General features: G+C 40.1%; 6 protein-coding genes and 1 long non-coding RNA gene across 14 annotated transcripts; 3 read left to right on the top strand and 4 right to left on the bottom strand.

The window, feature by feature from the left end:
* Positions 1 to 917: 917 nt before the first annotated feature.
* LOC116929033 lies at positions 918 to 6,349 on the bottom strand. Of its 6 annotated transcripts, XR_006650022.1 has the most exons (7): positions 5,361 to 6,349; positions 3,772 to 5,284; positions 3,427 to 3,712; positions 3,193 to 3,303; positions 1,635 to 3,115; positions 1,401 to 1,511; positions 918 to 1,323 (listed from the first exon to the last, which is right to left on the bottom strand). It is a non-coding gene; the product is annotated as an uncharacterized LOC116929033 (long non-coding RNA). The 6 variants fall into 6 exon arrangements; XR_006650021.1 differs by having other exon boundaries at positions 3,193 to 3,300; positions 3,427 to 5,284; XR_006650020.1 differs by having other exon boundaries at positions 1,401 to 1,508; positions 3,427 to 5,284.
* A 226-nt stretch (positions 6,350 to 6,575) lies between these two features.
* On the top strand, positions 6,576 to 9,051 carry LOC116929017 (putative per-hexamer repeat protein 5). 3 transcript variants are annotated; one of them, XM_032936174.2, is made up of 5 exons: positions 6,576 to 6,648; positions 6,712 to 6,775; positions 6,891 to 7,022; positions 7,094 to 7,161; positions 8,780 to 9,051. In XM_032936174.2, the coding sequence occupies exons 1-5, from the start codon at positions 6,640 to 6,642 to the stop codon at positions 8,906 to 8,908; spliced, it is 402 nt and encodes a 133-aa protein (XP_032792065.2). In that variant the 5' UTR covers positions 6,576 to 6,639; the 3' UTR covers positions 8,909 to 9,051. The 3 variants fall into 3 exon arrangements, with proteins under 3 accessions (XP_032792065.2, XP_032792064.2, XP_045033581.1); XM_032936173.2 differs by lacking the exon at positions 8,780 to 9,051 and adding an exon at positions 7,228 to 7,486; XM_045177646.1 differs by lacking the exons at positions 6,576 to 6,648; positions 6,712 to 6,775; positions 6,891 to 7,022; positions 7,094 to 7,161 and adding exons at positions 8,239 to 8,358; positions 8,432 to 8,567; positions 8,652 to 8,716.
* A 310-nt stretch (positions 9,052 to 9,361) lies between these two features.
* On the top strand, positions 9,362 to 10,091 carry LOC116929027 (glycine-rich protein 23). The gene is made up of 3 exons (XM_032936183.2): positions 9,362 to 9,522; positions 9,631 to 9,718; positions 9,795 to 10,091. The coding sequence occupies exons 1-3, from the start codon at positions 9,514 to 9,516 to the stop codon at positions 9,986 to 9,988; spliced, it is 291 nt and encodes a 96-aa protein (XP_032792074.1). The 5' UTR covers positions 9,362 to 9,513; the 3' UTR covers positions 9,989 to 10,091.
* Positions 10,092 to 10,341: 250 nt separating this feature from the next.
* Positions 10,342 to 11,117, bottom strand: LOC116929029. The gene is made up of 3 exons (XM_032936184.2): positions 10,956 to 11,117; positions 10,825 to 10,885; positions 10,342 to 10,747 (listed from the first exon to the last, which is right to left on the bottom strand). The coding sequence occupies exons 1-3, from the start codon at positions 10,959 to 10,961 to the stop codon at positions 10,563 to 10,565; spliced, it is 252 nt and encodes an 83-aa protein (XP_032792075.1). The 5' UTR covers positions 10,962 to 11,117; the 3' UTR covers positions 10,342 to 10,562.
* A 1,283-nt stretch (positions 11,118 to 12,400) lies between these two features.
* LOC116929024 (putative per-hexamer repeat protein 5) lies at positions 12,401 to 13,529 on the top strand. The gene is made up of 5 exons (XM_032936180.2): positions 12,401 to 12,585; positions 12,653 to 12,716; positions 12,854 to 12,988; positions 13,071 to 13,138; positions 13,204 to 13,529. Exons 1-5 carry the CDS (start codon positions 12,577 to 12,579, stop codon positions 13,330 to 13,332), a joined length of 405 nt encoding a protein of 134 aa, XP_032792071.2. The 5' UTR covers positions 12,401 to 12,576; the 3' UTR covers positions 13,333 to 13,529.
* A 127-nt stretch (positions 13,530 to 13,656) lies between these two features.
* On the bottom strand, positions 13,657 to 14,744 carry LOC116929021. Its single transcript, XM_032936178.2, has 3 exons — positions 14,434 to 14,744; positions 14,284 to 14,356; positions 13,657 to 14,220 (listed from the first exon to the last, which is right to left on the bottom strand). The coding sequence occupies exons 1-3, from the start codon at positions 14,437 to 14,439 to the stop codon at positions 13,859 to 13,861; spliced, it is 441 nt and encodes a 146-aa protein (XP_032792069.2). The 5' UTR covers positions 14,440 to 14,744; the 3' UTR covers positions 13,657 to 13,858.
* Positions 14,745 to 15,346: 602 nt separating this feature from the next.
* Positions 15,347 to 16,884, bottom strand: LOC116929023. Its single transcript, XM_032936179.2, has 4 exons — positions 16,177 to 16,884; positions 15,983 to 16,064; positions 15,840 to 15,912; positions 15,347 to 15,767 (listed from the first exon to the last, which is right to left on the bottom strand). The coding sequence occupies exons 2-4, from the start codon at positions 15,998 to 16,000 to the stop codon at positions 15,430 to 15,432; spliced, it is 429 nt and encodes a 142-aa protein (XP_032792070.2). The 5' UTR covers positions 16,001 to 16,064; positions 16,177 to 16,884; the 3' UTR covers positions 15,347 to 15,429.
* Between the last annotated feature and the right edge of the window lie 16 nt (positions 16,885 to 16,900).

Below are 16,900 nucleotides of genomic sequence, written 5' to 3' on the forward strand. Positions count from 1 at the left end.
ATACTTTCCGTTCTTCTTTAACTGACGGAATCCGGTTTTAACATGACTCTACGCTCGTGTCAGAATACATTTTTGCGAAAGAGGGAAAACTCCGATTACTCATGTGACATTATCGTTGACGTGTAAGATGTTCACAGCTATGTAATCTGGTCGCGACCGGAGCTTTTCTTAACATTAAACTTTCTTTGTAAATAAAGTTGAGAACTCGTAAAATTTGCATATACCATTTTGGCTTATGACAGTGTCAGAGACGAGAAGATTGATAAGAAAATGCTTGTCGAGTCTTTTCCACAATAGAAAAGCGGCAAAACTGTAAGTCTCTTTGTTATTGTTGAGTTCTTATGTAACTTGTTGGATATCCACATCCGTTACAAGGGATTCCCAAGAACTTGCAAGTACGAAGCACGTGAAAAATTTTGGCAATTTGACATCAAGGTCGATATACCTTCAGGCAGTTGTGGAATAGTTTCGCAATTCACGTACGTACAAGACGTATAAAAGAAGCTTTGAAAACCCACAGTTTGGCAGACAAAAGCTGAATCTTAGTCTTAACTACATCCAGCTAGTAAAGCAGCACTCCAAAATGTACAAGGTAAACTAAAGAAAAAACAAATCTTAATAAAAACAAATTTTACCATTGTGTTCCGTACAATCGCAGGTAACGATTGCTCTCGCTCTCCTCTTGGCTACAGCCATGGCTATGCCACAGCTTGGTGGACACCGTCCTCTAGTTGGTGGATTTGGTCAATTCCCTGCCTTCGGTAGGTCAAAGAAAAAATCTTTTAAAGAAAATGAAAACTCCATGTCGGAATACGAAGTTCCATCGTAATAACTCACTTGTAATGTTTTAAACAGGAGGTACTGGAAGCGGCGCTGGAGCTGGAACCGGTAACGCTGGGCCAGGAGGAGTATCCGCATCAGGCGTAAGATTTTATTAATCCGAGTATGTGGCAAAAACTGAGATTAATGACAACGATTTCACTAGGTTGGCATCTCGAGTGCTTCAAACGGAGGGCTCGCTACAGGTACCGGTACTGGAACAGCTTCACTCAACGCCTTTACAGGCCAAGCTTCTGCAACTGGCCAAGGAAGCGGAAGTAGTGTCGGAAAATAAGCTAACTGTTGCTACAGTTTGTCCAAACATGCACAAAAAATGTGTTAGTAATTGTATCTGATGCCCCCCCACCATTTTTTTTTTCTTTTTTACCTGTTAAAGTTTTTCAATTTTTCAATAAACTTTTATTTCAAATCAAAATGATCTTTCTTACCACCAAATAAATCTGAATTGATAAAGACCATTGAAGCTCCAGCAGGCTGACTGACCTGTCAACGAAAAGAATCATGAGAAGAAGGCAATTAGGCCTTTTTATTGACCAACAAATGACTTTGTTGTCTGTAACCTGTCGTTCGATTGCTTTAACAATGGTACGAAGAAATGGTTGGCAAAAACATATGCAAAAACGTGCAGCCATTCACTTTCAATATCAAGCTAAACTGATCTTGACCACCTACTGTCCCATAGAAAATGCATTGAACTGTTGATTAATAACAAGGCAGATATTGCATTCTAATTCACATTCATTCTCTAACATTGCATGCACAAACTGTTTCGAACTGAAGTAATGTAAACTAACCGTTAACAGGACAACGTGGCTGGTAAACGAAACTTGTTGGAAATGTCAATTATGATGAAAAATCGACTGTAAGTGAGAAGAGCCACTGGCAAAAAGGCTAAATTCATTATGGATGAGTGGCTCTAATTTCGAAGAGACGCAGTGATTTTCCAAAATCAAAATGGCAGTTTGGCAGCCATTGTAGGTAATCGACAGTACTAGACAGAAGACATTTTGCCTGTTTTCTAATTTCATCCATGGACATCGTCTGCCTTCGGTATCGCTCGGTAAAATCTGCGAATAATACCTGAAGCAAAGCTAGAAATGACGCTCTTGAAAGCTTTTCAGGTAAATGCATGACTTCAGCGTAATAACAAATGAGTTAATTCTGTTTATTCTCGTCCATTATCTCATCTGGCAATGCACTGACGATTGCCATCGTTCTTCTCTAAATTTAAAATGTAAAAGGCAACAATCGCTTTATGGCATCAAGCATAATTCCAGTTGATGAACCTGTCTTAGTATGTGTTATTGACAAATTGGAAAGAACAAGGACTCGTCGTCACGTGATGAGGGGAAAAACGCGAGCACTGAAGCCAAGGTGACGTTGCCTTCCAGCGTTCCGAACGCTAGTCACGCAAGCTAAGCTATCCATTGGTTTTCTCACTGTATAAAAAGAAGTCGGTCCCAGTCGGCAAGTCAGACTATAGCTGAATTTCAATCTTAGCTATTCATTCACTAAAGCAGCTAACACTTCAGAATGTACAAGGTAAACCTGAAAATTCATGAAACGTTGAACACAAAACCAGAAACAATTTTGGTTGTATTATGTGCTAATAATTTCCCATCATTCTCAGGTCACTCTTGCCCTCGCTCTTCTCTTGGCTGTTGCCGCTGCTAGACCTCAATTTGGAAACCGTCCTTTCGGCCAACAACAACTATGTTTCGGAATCATATGTAAGATTATCACCGTCGTCTTCTCTACTTCCAAATTTAACAACCAAAACCCTTCATGATGTTGTCAAATTGTTTAATAGGTGGTACTGGAAGTGGCGCTGGAGCTGGAACCGGTAACGCTGGGCCAGGAGGAGTATCCGCATCAGGCGTAAGATTTTATTAATCCGAGTATGTGGCAAAAACTGAGATTAATGACAACGATTTCACTAGGTTGGCATCTCGAGTGCTTCAAACGGAGGGCTCGCTACAGGTACCGGTACTGGAACAGCTTCACTCAACGCCTTTACAGGCCAAGCTTCTGCAACTGGCCAAGGAAGCGGAAGTAGTGTCGGAAAATAAGCTAACTGTTGCTACAGTTTGTCCGAACATGCACAAAAAATGTGTTAGTAATTGTATCTGATGCCCCCCACCCATTTTTTTTTTCTTTTTTACCTGTTAAAGTTTTTCAATTTGTCAATAAACTTTTATTTCAAATCAAAATGATCTTTCTTACCACCAAATAAAACTGAATTGATAAAGACCATTGAAGCTCCAGGCTGACTGACCTGTCAATGAAAAGAATCATGAGAAGAAGGCAATTAGGCCTTTTAATTGACCAACAAATGACTTTGTTGTCTGTAACCTGTCGTTCGATTGCTTTAACAATGGTACGAAGAAATGGTTGGCAAAAACATATGCAAAAACGTGCAGCCATTCACTTTCAATATCAAGCTAAACTGATCTTGACCACCTACTGTCCCATAGAAAATGCATTGAACTGTTGATTAATAACAAGGCAGATATTGCATTCTAATTCACATTCATTCTCTAACATTGCATGCACAAACTGTTTCGAACTGAAGTAATGTAAACTAACCGTTAACAGGACAACGTGGCTGGTAAACGAAACTTGTTGGAAATGTCAATTATGATGAAAAATCGACTATAAGTGAGAAGAGCCACTGGCAAAAAGGCTAAATTCATTATGGATGAGTGGCTCTAATTTCGAAGAGACGCAGTGATTTTCCAAAATCAAAATGGCAGTTTGGCAGCCATTGTAGGTAATCGACAGTACTAGACAGAAGACATTTTGCCTGTTTTCTAATTTCATCCATGGACATCGTCTGCCTTCGGTATCGCTCGGTAAAATCTGCGAATAATACCTGAAGCAAAGCTAGAAATGACGCTCTTGAAAGCTTTTCAGGTAAATGCATGACTTCACCGTAATAATAAAGGAGTTAATTCTGTTAATTCTCATCCATTATCTCATCTGGCAATGCACTGACGATTGCCATCGTTCTTCTCTAAATTTAAAATGTAAAAGGCAACAATCGCTTTATGGCATCAAGCATAATTCCAGTTGATGAACCTGTCTTAGTATGTGTTATTGACAAATTGGAAAGAACAAGGACTCGTCGTCACGTGATGAGGGAAAAAACGCGAGCCCTGAAGCCAAGGTGACGTTGCCTTCCAGCGTTCCGAACGCTAGTCACGCAAGCTAAGCTATCCATTGGTTTTCTCACCGTATAAAAAGAAGTCGGTCCCAGTCGGCAAGTCAGACTATAGCTGAATTTCAATCTTAGCTATTCATTCACTAAAGCAGCTAACACTTCAGAATGTACAAGGTAAACCTGAAAATTCATGAAACGTTGAACACAAAACCAGAAACAATTTTGGTTGTATTATGTGCTAATAATTCCTCATCATTCTCAGGTCACTCTTGCCCTCGCTCTTCTCTTGGCTGTTGCCGCTGCTAGACCTCAATTTGGAAACCGTCCTTTCGGCCAACCAGGTTTCGGATTCCCCGCATTCGGTAAGTTTATCACCGTCTTCTTCTCTACTTCCAAATTTAACAACCAAATGTCAAATTGTTTAATAGGTGGTACTGGAAGTGGCGCTGGAGCTGGAACGGGTAATGCTGGACCTGGAGGAGTATCTGCATCAGGCGTAAGAAATCATAAAGACTATACCTTATTTACGTGGCGACATTTTTACATTGAAGTAAAACTTTTGATTAGGTCGGCATCTCAAGCGCACAGAATGGCGGAGTCGGTACTGGTTCCGGCACTGGAACCGCCAACCTCAACCTCTTCAGTGGTCAAGCTGGAGCCACTGGTCAAGGAAGCGGAAGCAGTGTCGGAAAATAAACTTGGCTGAAGCTGGCACTGTTATTTTTCCAACATTGTTATTGTTTGACATATCTGTTTTTTTTTTTTTTTTTAGATGTATGCCTGTGTGTTTCTTTATCAAAATACATTTGCCTGAAAAAGCAACTTAAATATGTTTTTTTACTGCTAATGGTGGCCTAAGTTATATCTTAACACGCGTAAACATAATATTCAGATATTCATAAAATGAGAAAAAAAAAATACTTGTGAGTCCTGCACTTTACGAACGTGAAACGTTTCACTGATTGCAATAATACGACTTTTTCAACCGATGCGTGTTTCTCTACTGCAGAATAGGCAAAATGAGTATTATCATTCTATAGCTTACGACCCTGTAAACACGAGCCGTAACAATGATGTTAAGCTTAAGGTTAGCCAAATTGCGTGAAAAAGCGTTTCTAGATAATCTGGCGATAGTCCAATATCATTATTTTAGCGGCTATAAACTGCCAAAGCTCCGGTAGTTGACCTTTCCTATCTCGAAACATGTTGAACTGCATCCAATTGGTTTCCTACTCACGTTTTTCTTCAGGCAGTCACGACCGATGACCTTCAATCGTAGTCCATCTAACAAGAAAAGTCACTTAGCAGGCCCACCCACATCGAATAATAATGGTAAATATATTAAATTTCAACTACTCACGTGCGTTTAAGTATATTTCTCCAGCTAATTTGTTATCCGCTACGACGTACAAATTTAGTGGTTGTAGAACTGCACGCTGTTTCACAATGGCATTTAGAATGAGTTCCAAGAAATTGTAGTTACGCTCGTCTGTTGTTGTGTTCTTCAAGGTTAGCCCTATTTTGTCAAGGTGAGCATTGTTTTGCTACCGTATAAGGAACATAACTTGCTATCCCCTTTTCGTCTAGTATGGAACACACATGTTTTTTAGTCTATCGCGGTTTTACTAGCGATATCGGCTGTTTGGGAAAAACCGACTAAAACTCCATGAGAACTACCCAGTCAAGGATGTTATCTCACGTCCTCACGCAAATAGAACACGCATGTAAGAAAAATAGAAAATTTAAATAAAAGGATTATTTTATCAATTTCTATACTTCCAACTGAAGTGCACGCCATTCTTGTAAAACTATCCGATGAAACAACTCCTTTCTTTCTTTTCCAAATGGCTTTTCTGGCCAAGTTTTTCCTTTGTTTGTTGTTGAAGATTCCACATGGCAACAAGAAAAGTCAATAAGAATCGCTATTGATGTCATGACATTGAACTGTTCCTTTGATGTCGTGTAAAGGTGGATGAGCTGAAGTCCATCACCGTCAGCCAAATAAGAAAACAACAGACGTGTTTGTATTTTCTCGTAGGCTATCTTTTGTCGTTTGAAGAAGGATCAATCTTTTAATACTCCAACAACGTCATTGCCTCGATGTACTATCCGTTGCGTTAAAAGGAAACGTCATTGCCTCGATGTACTATCCGTTGCGTTAAAAGGACGCAGTCGTCAGGTTTGTAAGACTCCAAAGCCAGTTAAAGTGGACAATCTGGTTTGTAACTAGACTTGAAATGCCGGTTCGTTTTCATCAATTGGTATTTTCCCAGCGTTCCACAGGGTGAAATTATGCCGGAAATCAAAAGCTTATTATTAGAGACAATCCATCAAAAGGTAACTTTTCCTTTTGTGAAATTGTCGGTTGATTGCAACATCAGACTGCCAGGGTAAAATTGCGGTGCAATTTTCTTTAAATGGCAAATCCAAACTTCTTTTGGAAGTGTGCCAGTATAAACAAAAACTGTTTGTACACACACGCAAGCACATGTAGCTTGAGGGAAGACCGCAAGGCCAGGTAGACAAACACGCGTGGGCTATAAAACGGAATCTTCGTCTAGTGGTCAGGTACCAGACTCCAAACGATTTTCATTAGACAACAACCTCGTCCACAAACAATCCATACCCCCTTAAAAAAAATGAACAAGGTATAATTGGACGTTAATTATTTTCACACTTTCAATTAAACGTTTTTCTTTGCTACGTCATAGATGATTACCATCACGTTGTGCGCTGTTCTCGCTGTGGTTACGGCTCGTCCCCAAGTGTTCCAAGGTGATGCTTTTTAGTCCAACGTTGACATTGTTTTTGCTTTAGTTGTTAATTACCTTGACCTATGTATAAATCACAGCGTTAAAAAATTAACTAAGTTTAAATTAACGTTTTGCAGCAACTGGAACTGGCTCAGGATTCGGAACTGGTGGTAATCCTCTGTTCGGAAATGGAGCTGCTCCTCTTCTAGGTGGGGCTGGAGTTCTTCCAGTACAACCAGCTGGACAACTAGCTTTCCCCGGTTTCAATCGTAAGATACCAGCATTTAAAATGTGGATATTCACATTTTTTAAACTCATGGTGTTTGTTTTTATCTATCAGTTGGTACGGGATCCGGAGCTGGAGCTGGAACGGGTAACGCTGGTCCTGGAGGAGTGTCAGCTTCAGGGGTAAAAAATAAACAGAAGGCTTTTATGAGAAAGTATTGAAATTTCATGGATACCATTCGATTGCAGGTTGGCATTGCGAGCGCACAGGACGGTGGAGCTGCAACTGGATCTGGAACAGGCACGGCTGCTTTGGATCTTCTAAGCGGACAAGCTGCAGCAACTGGTTCTGGCAGCGGTAGCAGCGTCGGAAAATAATTTCGTTATTTCTAAGTCATTTCTTGGGCAATCACTGTGTGACACAACATGAATATTTGTTAATCACTTCTCATTTCGAAAATTGTTTGGCGTCAATAAATTTGTAGCCTGATATTAGGCAAGTAAAAAATTTTCTATCGTTTTCTTAATTTGTGACAGTATAACAATCATCCCAAAACAAACATGCATAAATCAGGAATATTACAAATGGTAAAATATCAGTATTAAGCGAAATCAATTCTGAACAGGATTTTTCTATGTATGGCAAGTTCTAAATACGAAATAACTGAGAATGATCTATCCTTAGTCCGTTGGATATTCAATATACAACTGGGACAATGTCAGTCGCCTGTGATGCAACTTGCAAGGTTTTTTTTCTAGAAAGCAGGGCACTGAAAATATAGCCTTAGCAACACTATGACTTGGAAGTAATCTCACAGTCATGTCAGCTTTCTCTGGTTCGTCCTCGTGGACCCTGTCATCAAGTCACGTTTAACAGTTAATGGGTACCTTACCCGTAAAGACAGATGTCGACAAGCTCCATCTTCTTTTGGGAACAAATGCAAATGGACAAGTCACGTATTTGTTCTGCCTTGAACCTTTACGTTTGAATAAATTCAACCTCGAAACACTTGCTAGTTCAATTAACATCTGTTCCCTCATTTGGTGCTAATTATCCATATCGCTGATAAACCCCAAATAGCACAAAGTCCGTTGAATGGGGTTTTCCAAGTCTCGAGCCAAATTAAAGATTTTATGGACTGCAATTGCTACTGGCGAATTCGAAGAACTGGTGTCAAGGATGGCTCATGCCATGGTGACACTTATGACCATGGACTCAAAACTGATTTGCCTTCCAGCTTTTCTGGTTCGACCAGAAGGGATACCCCTATAAAAAGCAAGTCGTCGGGCAACTACCAGCCACACGATCACACGACAGCTGAACGTTAACTTCTTAGCTACCTAATCAGAAAAGAGCAGATACATTTAGAAATGTACAAGGTAGTCAAAATTTGAGCTAAAACACTACGAAAATAATACTTTTTTCTTACTTTAAATGCAATTTATGCAACAGCGTTTTCTATTTTGTTTGCAGGTTACTTTGACTCTTGCTCTTCTTTTGGCTGTTGCCTTGGCCAGGCCACAGTTTGGTGGGTTCCAGCAACCAGGTTTTGGATTCCAACAGCCAGGTTTTGGTGGATTCCCTATCGGTAAAAATAGAACTCTGCTTCTTTGGGTTTTTGTAAACCTTTACATGACCTCTCTGGTTCTTTTCTTGTCATTATTTCAAACAGGTAGTGGAAGTGGTGCTGGAGCTGGAACTGGTAATGCTGGGCCAGGAGGAGTTTCTGCATCAGGAGTAATACATATTTTTACTGTCAAACACCTGAGATGAGTTACTAATGATGACTTTTGATTACAGGTTGGCATTTCGAGCGCACAGAACGGCGGAGTCGGTACTGGTACCGGTACTGGAACAGCTTTCCTCAACGCTTTCACAGGTCAGGCAGGAGCAACTGGCACAGGAAGTGGAAGCAGTGTCGGTAAATAAGTCAGCATTCATCCTCTAAAGTCACTTCATGAGCACCACTGATCAACCCAACATACATCGATCTTGAATTTTCTTTTTGTTTTTGTTTGTCTTTTTCTTATTGTTTGGCCTTTTTTGGTTGTTAATAAAGCAGTAACCGAATACGTCTTTCTTGATTAAACTTACACACGTGAATGATAAACATTAAATCATAATGCTATGAAATAGGAGCTGCACTATTTTAATTAAATGACATTTTCCTCTCAAATGAAGAAATCACAGTGAAGTGCATTTGGTTTTCTTAGGCTTCTGATGTTGATTCCACATTATTCCGGTTTCAGCTGGACAACTGTCAACAATATTGCGTGTAGGATTTAGAATGTAGCTTTCTCTGACCCGACTCTTAACTCTGAAGTCACTTTACATACAGTTAATGGGGCAATTGACTAAAAAGGATTCTGACAATAGAAATCGTCTTTACCTTTTAAAGAGTGTTCCAGCATCGATGGATAAACTTTTCATGCCGCTCCTAAACCACGCAGCCTTTATATTGGGGGGGAAACATCGTGTCAAACGTTATCCATTTCTTCAACAGCAAGCCAAGCAAGCACACGCTTTTATTCAACATGACTAAGGTAAAAGTTCGTCTAAACTAAAATATCAATTGTTTCTTATATAATTGGGTTCTTTGAAAACGCCTTTTGATAACAATGTAGTAACATTCGGTGTGCAATTAAATGTAGAGTGCCGCCATTTTGATTTTGTCCCTGTTGCTTGCAATGTGTTCTGCTAAACCAGCTCCTCAATTCGGTGGATTCGGTGGATTTTTCGGTAAAATACTTTTCTTTTTTGAATGATTATGCGTAATGTCAGTTACTAAGAGCATGTCTATGATGTGAAATAATAGGGGGTAGTGGTACTGGTGCTGGAGCTGGAACAGGCAATGCAGGACCTGGCGGAGTTTCTGCATCTGGAATTGCCATTTCCAGCGCTCAGAACGGTGGATTTGGCACTGCCAGTGGGAGTGGAACTGCTTTCTCCAGTCCTTTTGGCATAGCTGGAGCTACTGGAACAGGCAGTGGATTTAGCTTTGGAAAATGAACTCTAGATTTTCATTAAATTTAAATTACTATAAGAAACCATGTACAGATAGTTATTCATATATTCCATGCATCTTAAGGTGATTACACATTTATCAAAAATGGTTCTTTTAGTGTCATTAATAACAGAAAATATTTAAGAGTTAAATGAAGGCTTCAGTCTAGGGAATAAAATTGGAGCAAAAAATCTAAACTGAATGAGTATGATCAAACAAATAAATGAGTGGTTAATTATAAAAACTAATTGTATTCAGCATTGAAAGTTAAACCGAAACTTCATCCACAGTATTATTATCAGTATTAATTACCTTAAAAGGAAAACAAGATTAGAAAACAATTACTGAAATGGCAAGGTTGTATCGAAAGAACAGTTTATTGTAATTCTTAATAGACACAAACAGGTGAAAACAAAGAGTTCGCATTTAAATGTCCTCAATTCTTGTTTATTTGAATTTTTTTTTTACAAAATGTTGTTGCAATCTTTTGAGCTATTCTTTGTCGTCCGAAACAAACACGTAAATGTGCTCATGATTAACTGTGTTTATGGATTCTTTATAGCTCTAAGTCCCTCATATTCATTTACGAACGGGTCTTCCTTGAGATACGCCCGTCTGAGCGGCGAAAAAAGTCTGGCCGGATGGATTTGTGTTTTGTTGGGCAGTAGCAAAAGAAGACACTCCGCCTGGAGGCGGCCTAGCGAAGCTACCAGGCTGAACGTTAGGCACAGCCGAGTTGATGACAGCCAGAATAGCAGAGTTAACTATTGATTAAGAAAGAAAATTCGTTATGACAAAAGAATTAACTTTAATTTGTAGAAAATAATTGTGCTGTACTTACTGTCTTGCGGAGCAGCAGAGACCATGGCAACACCGAGCACTAGGAGGACGAACGCAAAGACCTGCAATAAATTGAAAAATTCAATTAAAACAAACCAACGTTAAGAGTCGAAACTTTTGTTTCGTTTATACCTTCATGTTTGATAATGTGAAAAGGAGCTGAAGCAAAAGTGGAGACTGTTGGTAGGTTGGATTGCAAGTTCTTAACTGGTCTGTCGTTCGGTTGTCCCGCACCGTATTTGTAAGAGCCCCCAAGTCCCGGAGAGAGATGAGGGGAGGTGGCTTAACCGCCCTACACCGGTGCAAAGGGGAGGTAGAAACGGAAGGGCATGCCAAGGTTGTTTGTGCCACTTTTTTTTTTTGTATATTTTTTCAAATTGAGGCGCAATTTACATAATTCTTCAGAGGATCAGTGGCATCAGCATAGCAACCTTGGCCGGCAATGACAAAATTACATTTAATGAATCTCTCCCCCAAAAGTTGGTCGTAGAAACCAGTTTCGCCTTGAGACAGTGTTTATTTTCACCATGGAAAAACCGTCACATGATTTTCGATTTTTCTTCTCGGGGCACAATTTCTAAAAATGGCAAAGCCCCTATTTTGGAATCGCCTATCGAAGATGGTATAATCTCATTTGTTTACGTGTCTCATTTGAAAACAAAACCAAACAAAAAAACTAGCGAAGATGGATACTACACAATGCCCATAACACAGCAGATAGATTAGCAGAAGGGCGAAAGCTACCAGGAGTGCTGTTCCATTACACAATCACGTAAATGGTAAACTGATTCCTAGAATTTCTCCCGCAGGCTACAATGAACCAAAACAGAAAAGAAAAAAACAAACAAGTCCTTAATTTATTGCGTTTTTTGTTTTGCTGGTTTAAGGAAATGAATTGCGACATTTGTTACCAGACTAATAACTGGAAAGTATCTCTCTGTCCGCCAAAAAATGAGGAGTCATTGAACGCGGTTCGCAACATTCGCAAACCTGTTTTTGGCTGGTGAAAGGCTATTATTGCACAACGATGAGTGATGGCGAAATGTTGCTGTCACCTTTCATTTCGTATGATTACCCTGCTCATTCGCTCCAAGGATAACAATTAACTTTCTCGAACTGCGAAAAGAAACAAACGAATCCAAATTCAAGCGTTTTCTCGGCTCTGTCGGAACAAATTGAATTTCTCGAACAAGTCCGTTGTACCGTCCAAGGCAATCTAGTTAGATTTACTGGAACTACGCACTTTGCACCGTTCTCCTACAACTTGTTACGCCATCGCCTATGTCCACGCTCTCGTTCAAATTCTTGCCCACCTAACACTGAACACCATCTAGTGCACTGAGACGTAATTTAAGCACACAGGTCTATTTTCCCCGTTTCCATTGCGCAATTCTCTCCTTCAAATTTTCACGGGATCGACCGTTTATTTCGAAATCGAATGGAAAATTGCCCCAAACTTATTCGATGGAAAATCCCCAACGTACGTGACGTAGCGACGTGCTAAACAGGTAAGCAACCAACCTGAAAGTACTGCTTAATTAAATATTTCGTGTGTACCTACCCTTTCCACTGTCTTGAGGGAAAATCGTAAGGCCAAAAGACGTTAAATGGATAACAAATCCTCAGGCTGCTTTTTTTGGGTGGACCTGTTGGGTATAAAATCGAATCTCCGACATCATGTTCGACAGCAGACTTCCAAGTGATTTTCACTGTACAACAACTCCGCCAAACTTAGTCTAATAAAATAAAGAAAATGAACAAGGTAAGTTAACATAAATAATATCCACAAATCGACAATGTATTACCTTGTATTTTTAACACCCTTCTAGTTGATCGCATTCACGCTGTGTGCCGTCCTCGCAGTGGCCGCTGGCCGTCCTCAGGTGTTCCAAGGTGATGCGTTAATTAGCAATTAACTTTGCTGTTTAATCATTTAAAGATGATTAGTTTTTCTTTTCTTTCCTGATTGTATTAAACATGTTATTGTTTAATAATAACATAACAATAATGACTTTTACTCTTTATTGTAGCCGCTGGAACTGGTTCGGGATTTGGAACTGGCGCCGCTCCTCTATTTGGCGGAAATGGAGCTGCTCCGCTTCTAGGTGGGGCTGGAGTTCCTTTTGGTCAACCTGGTGGACAACTCGGCTTCCCGTCTTTCGATCGTAAGAAGTCATAATTTCCGAAATTTTTGTTGAAATTCTAAATTGAAATTATTAATGGTATCTGTGAATTCATTGCAAACAGTTGGAACTGGTTCCGGAGCTGGAGCTGGAACTGGTAACGCCGGTCCTGGTGGAGTGTCTGCATCAGGGGTAAGTAAATAGAGATATTTATGGGAATCCATTAAAAATAGCATGTAAAACATTGAATTATACAGGTTGGCATTTCGAGCGCAAGCAATGGCGGAGCTGCAACTGGAACTGGAACAGGCACCGCCGCTTTGGATCTTCTAAGCGGACAAGCTGCAGCAACTGGTACCGGTACCGGAAGCAGCGTTGGAAAATAAGTCAGCTACATCTTGGAGCTTCGTTGCACGAAGTTTCAGTCATTTCCATTTGAATTTTTGAGACCATTTGTTAAATTTAATAAAAAAAAAAAAAAAGTACACACAATTTCATTCTTCAAACAAGCAGAAATTACAAATCTTTTGCTGTACTTGGTCACGAAATTTGAATTTAATAAATGAGACTGGGATATTATGAATTCAAGATCACGTTGTTTGTCGAGAAAAGTTTAAGACGACGATCAACAATTGGCGCACAATCGAACGAGCTTCGTCGAGTCACCCATTTACCTAATTATAAATTAACTAAGAAATGAGAACGTAACACACAGGTAAAAAATATTGTTTTTTCAAATAAATCTCGCAGAATTTTAGGTTACAGAACAGAGTTAACGCTGCAATATTTGGGAAACGAACGCGCTCGACTGGATGCGCTTTTCATGCAAACAATCGATAACGGCCCAACAAAACAAAAAAAAATTAGATTCTCTTTCTACCTGTTTTCATTTCATCAAAATATTTCCCCCCCTCAAATATGGTTTTCATTTCTGCTGCTATTTCGATTTCTAGATGGTCTTCCTGTTCGGTTGGCTGGCCGACCTTGCCTGGATTTTTGCTGATGACTTCTAGTTGATGACGAATGAACCGATGCAGAAGCTGAAGCAGCGACTGGCCCTGAAGCCGAAGCTGAGGCATGTTGCCACATGCTTCCCGAATTATGGCCAGAAGAAAATTCATGGCCACGTCCAGCTGAAGCCGAAGCGCTAACAGGACGTCCTCCTGCTGGCCACATCCCTTGGTGATGTGGGGCTTGCTGAGCGGCTGCCGAAGAAAAAGTATTGGTCGCCATTTCGTTAAATGTCCTGGTGATACTGTTAAACGGATCGTTCCCTATTTAAAGATAATTCAATTATTTCGAGATTGGTGCCTTAGATAGTATATTTGTTTACAAACCTTGTTGATGAGGCAAAGGGACAGCTTGGGTCATGTACGACGCCATGGCAGTAACAATCAAAATGGCGCAGATCTTTGTAGAAAAGAATAAAAGAAAAGTTAATACCGAGTCTACTATTTTCACATGCAAGATTTTTAAGTTGATTGTACCTTCATTTTACTGCTGGTTTAGATTTTCAGATGAGATAAGAAACAAATTTCACGAGCTTTGTTTATACGATGCTGGCTCCAATAGAATACGATTGCAATTGAATCCTTTCGTAACCACTCGCTTGTTTTATGTCTTACAACAGTGTTGGAAGATTAGTGGCGCTTCTCGGTCAATGCACGAGATTTTCGGTTTGTTTTTAACGTTTTTTTTTTTTTAAAGGGCTGCGACGCACTTGCAAGTTTAGAGGGAAGCTCTAAAAGATTAAGGCTATCTACGAGTCACATTGAATTCTGGCGCCTTAACGCGGAAACTTGAACTGCTTCGAGCTCCTCGTAACTGCCGCTTTTGCAAAGGGACTTGAAGGATCGTCTTTATCAGCAAAACAGTTGCCGAAGTCAACACAACGGGAAAACCAGAGACGCTATCACCAAAATGAGTAGCAGAGTGAATGGGTACGACTGGCGCTCCGGGTCATCCAAGTTGCTTGCTTATTGTTACATGCGAAGAGCGCATCGCTATTCAAATTATAAGTCCCCATTGAATTCGTGCTACTATTGATTTGTAAAAATATTTTCTCGGAGGTTGTTTAAGTTTAATTCCTAATTATTTGGCACGCTGCAATTGATGCATTCAAGCTGCCAACTGGATGAAACGAAGGAGTCAATTAGAATATGTTTGGAAAAAAGAAAAAGAAAATTATGATACTGACGTGTGGAAATTGGACGGGCGTGCCTTTTGATCCAATTAAGCGCAGAACGGAGATCTGGCAAGGTTATCCTTAAAAGCGATTGCTTTGACATTGGTCATTAAAAACTTGCAAGCGAGCAAAGTGCGCGGGTATTGCAATAGGCTTAGTTCAGCAATTCGACTCACTACGCAAAAGCAAATTACATTTCCACTTCGAACGACGAATGAGATCTGACTTAGGTTTATTCAATAATTTATTTTTTAAATATTTAAAATGCAAAATAAATAAAAAAAATGGGTAACGACTTTCATCCTTTGAAAATGTACGAAACTGAGCTGAATGAAAACGTGTTGAATGAAGCGTCTTGACCGTAGCCAAAGCCAGCGCCATTAGGAAGCCCAAATTCAATGCCAGTTCCCCAGACGCCATTGTCTCTTGGTAGGTCTCCGTTCCGAGCATCCACTGCGAGCTCATTGTTGGGCTTCCGGAAGGGGAAGATTTGCAATTTGAAGAGGATGGAAATGCCTGCCTCTTCAACTGATAAACTACCATCGCCCTTCAACGACCGCGATGCAAGTGTAGCAAAAGGTTGACTATTGGCACCAACTTCAGTCTTGGCTTCAGCGGTTCGACTTTTAAATTCAGCTGCATCCGTTGAATGGTTTGAAATACAGTTTGAATTTCAACGAATAGATTTCAAAGCACAGCAAAACTTACAGGGACGAAGTTGAGGTCGACACATTACCGACCAAAAGCAGGACAAAGATAGTAAAAAGCAAAGGCAAATGACCTGCGTGTAAACCGGGGAAATAATTAGTGGTATAAGTTCTATTGCACCAGATTGCAGGTTACCAGTTTACTTGCTGAATCACACTCATCCCGGAGGCTGTAGCGACTAGGTTGTTAAGTGTTAAACTTTTAGCGACAGCAAGGCCGAGCTGCCCAAAGTACGCGTGATGGTCGATGTAACAACAAATAGGGATTGGCAACGTCAATACAAGTACACCACTGTTTTATATACACAGAGCCAAGCTCTCATTGCAGCATCCATTACCTCGCAGACTCATCGGTAGATTACATTTTCAAAGCCAAATCTTGTGGTGACTGACGCGCAGTGCTCTACGATACTGTCTCGTTGGGGTCGCCATTAATATTCATACCTCGTTCAAGTTACTTGGACCAGGCAATGTTCTATTAAAAAGCATCTTGTTTCTCGCCCGGCCAGCCACATACAAAAACACGGCCATGTGAATGTTAAAAAAGGATAAATTAAATGGCAAGATTGTCATCCAAGTTACGAAATCAAAGTGAATGATAATACGAAGTGACTTAACGCTAATAAACTGACGCCATATTCGTTTACGCATTGGTTGCTGGATGCAAATCTCAATCGCATTATTTGGCATGTCTAAGTAGAATCTCTACGACCATTTTGGGGTGCGGACAAAGTACACGTCGGCACGTCTGTGAATGCATTATGCACCGAGGTTTATCTTTGAATGAAGAAATATTTATGCCTCTGCCAGTGTAGCCAACTACCTGCAATGTTGAACAACTTAAGTGCCAATCGGTCACGAAGCCTTTCCAGCACAACGTAAAAAGTTTCAGTTGTTTCTCGCTTCAAACACTCCAAAGTGTAACCCCATTTGATAAGGTATTTAAAATTACGCTAGAATAATTAACCCACGATTTAGAAAAAAAGAAGTAACGTAATTTCAGTGATGGCCATTAAACTACAGCAAGTTCCTAAAGCCCTGGAAGGCCAATGTAACTTTGTA

This window comes from Daphnia magna, linkage group LG8 (assembly GCF_020631705.1).
Source record: "Daphnia magna isolate NIES linkage group LG8, ASM2063170v1.1, whole genome shotgun sequence".
Lineage (NCBI taxonomy): Eukaryota > Metazoa > Arthropoda > Branchiopoda > Diplostraca > Daphniidae > Daphnia > Daphnia magna.

Excerpts from the sequence above, each read along its gene's own strand:
- LOC116929017 (XM_032936174.2), top strand. Across the intron at positions 7,023-7,093 it reads AGCTTTCCCCGGTTTCAATC|TTGGTACGGGATCCGGAGCT; the intron begins GTAAGATACCAG and ends TTTATCTATCAG. Across the intron at positions 7,162-8,779 it reads GAGGAGTGTCAGCTTCAGGG|GTTGGCATTTCGAGCGCACA; the intron begins GTAAAAAATAAA and ends TTTTGATTACAG.
- LOC116929021 (XM_032936178.2), bottom strand. Across the intron at positions 14,221-14,283 it reads CCCTTTGCCTCATCAACAAG|GGAACGATCCGTTTAACAGT; the intron begins GTTTGTAAACAA and ends ATCTTTAAATAG.
- LOC116929029 (XM_032936184.2), bottom strand. Across the intron at positions 10,748-10,824 it reads CTCTGCTGCTCCGCAAGACA|TTAACTCTGCTATTCTGGCT; the intron begins GTAAGTACAGCA and ends CTTAATCAATAG.
- LOC116929027 (XM_032936183.2), top strand. Across the intron at positions 9,719-9,794 it reads TGGATTCGGTGGATTTTTCG|GGGGTAGTGGTACTGGTGCT; the intron begins GTAAAATACTTT and ends GTGAAATAATAG.
- LOC116929023 (XM_032936179.2), bottom strand. Across the intron at positions 15,768-15,839 it reads TCGACCTCAACTTCGTCCCT|CTGAATTTAAAAGTCGAACC; the intron begins GTAAGTTTTGCT and ends CAACGGATGCAG.
- LOC116929024 (XM_032936180.2), top strand. Across the intron at positions 12,717-12,853 it reads CCGTCCTCAGGTGTTCCAAG|CCGCTGGAACTGGTTCGGGA; the intron begins GTGATGCGTTAA and ends TCTTTATTGTAG. Across the intron at positions 12,989-13,070 it reads CGGCTTCCCGTCTTTCGATC|TTGGAACTGGTTCCGGAGCT; the intron begins GTAAGAAGTCAT and ends CATTGCAAACAG.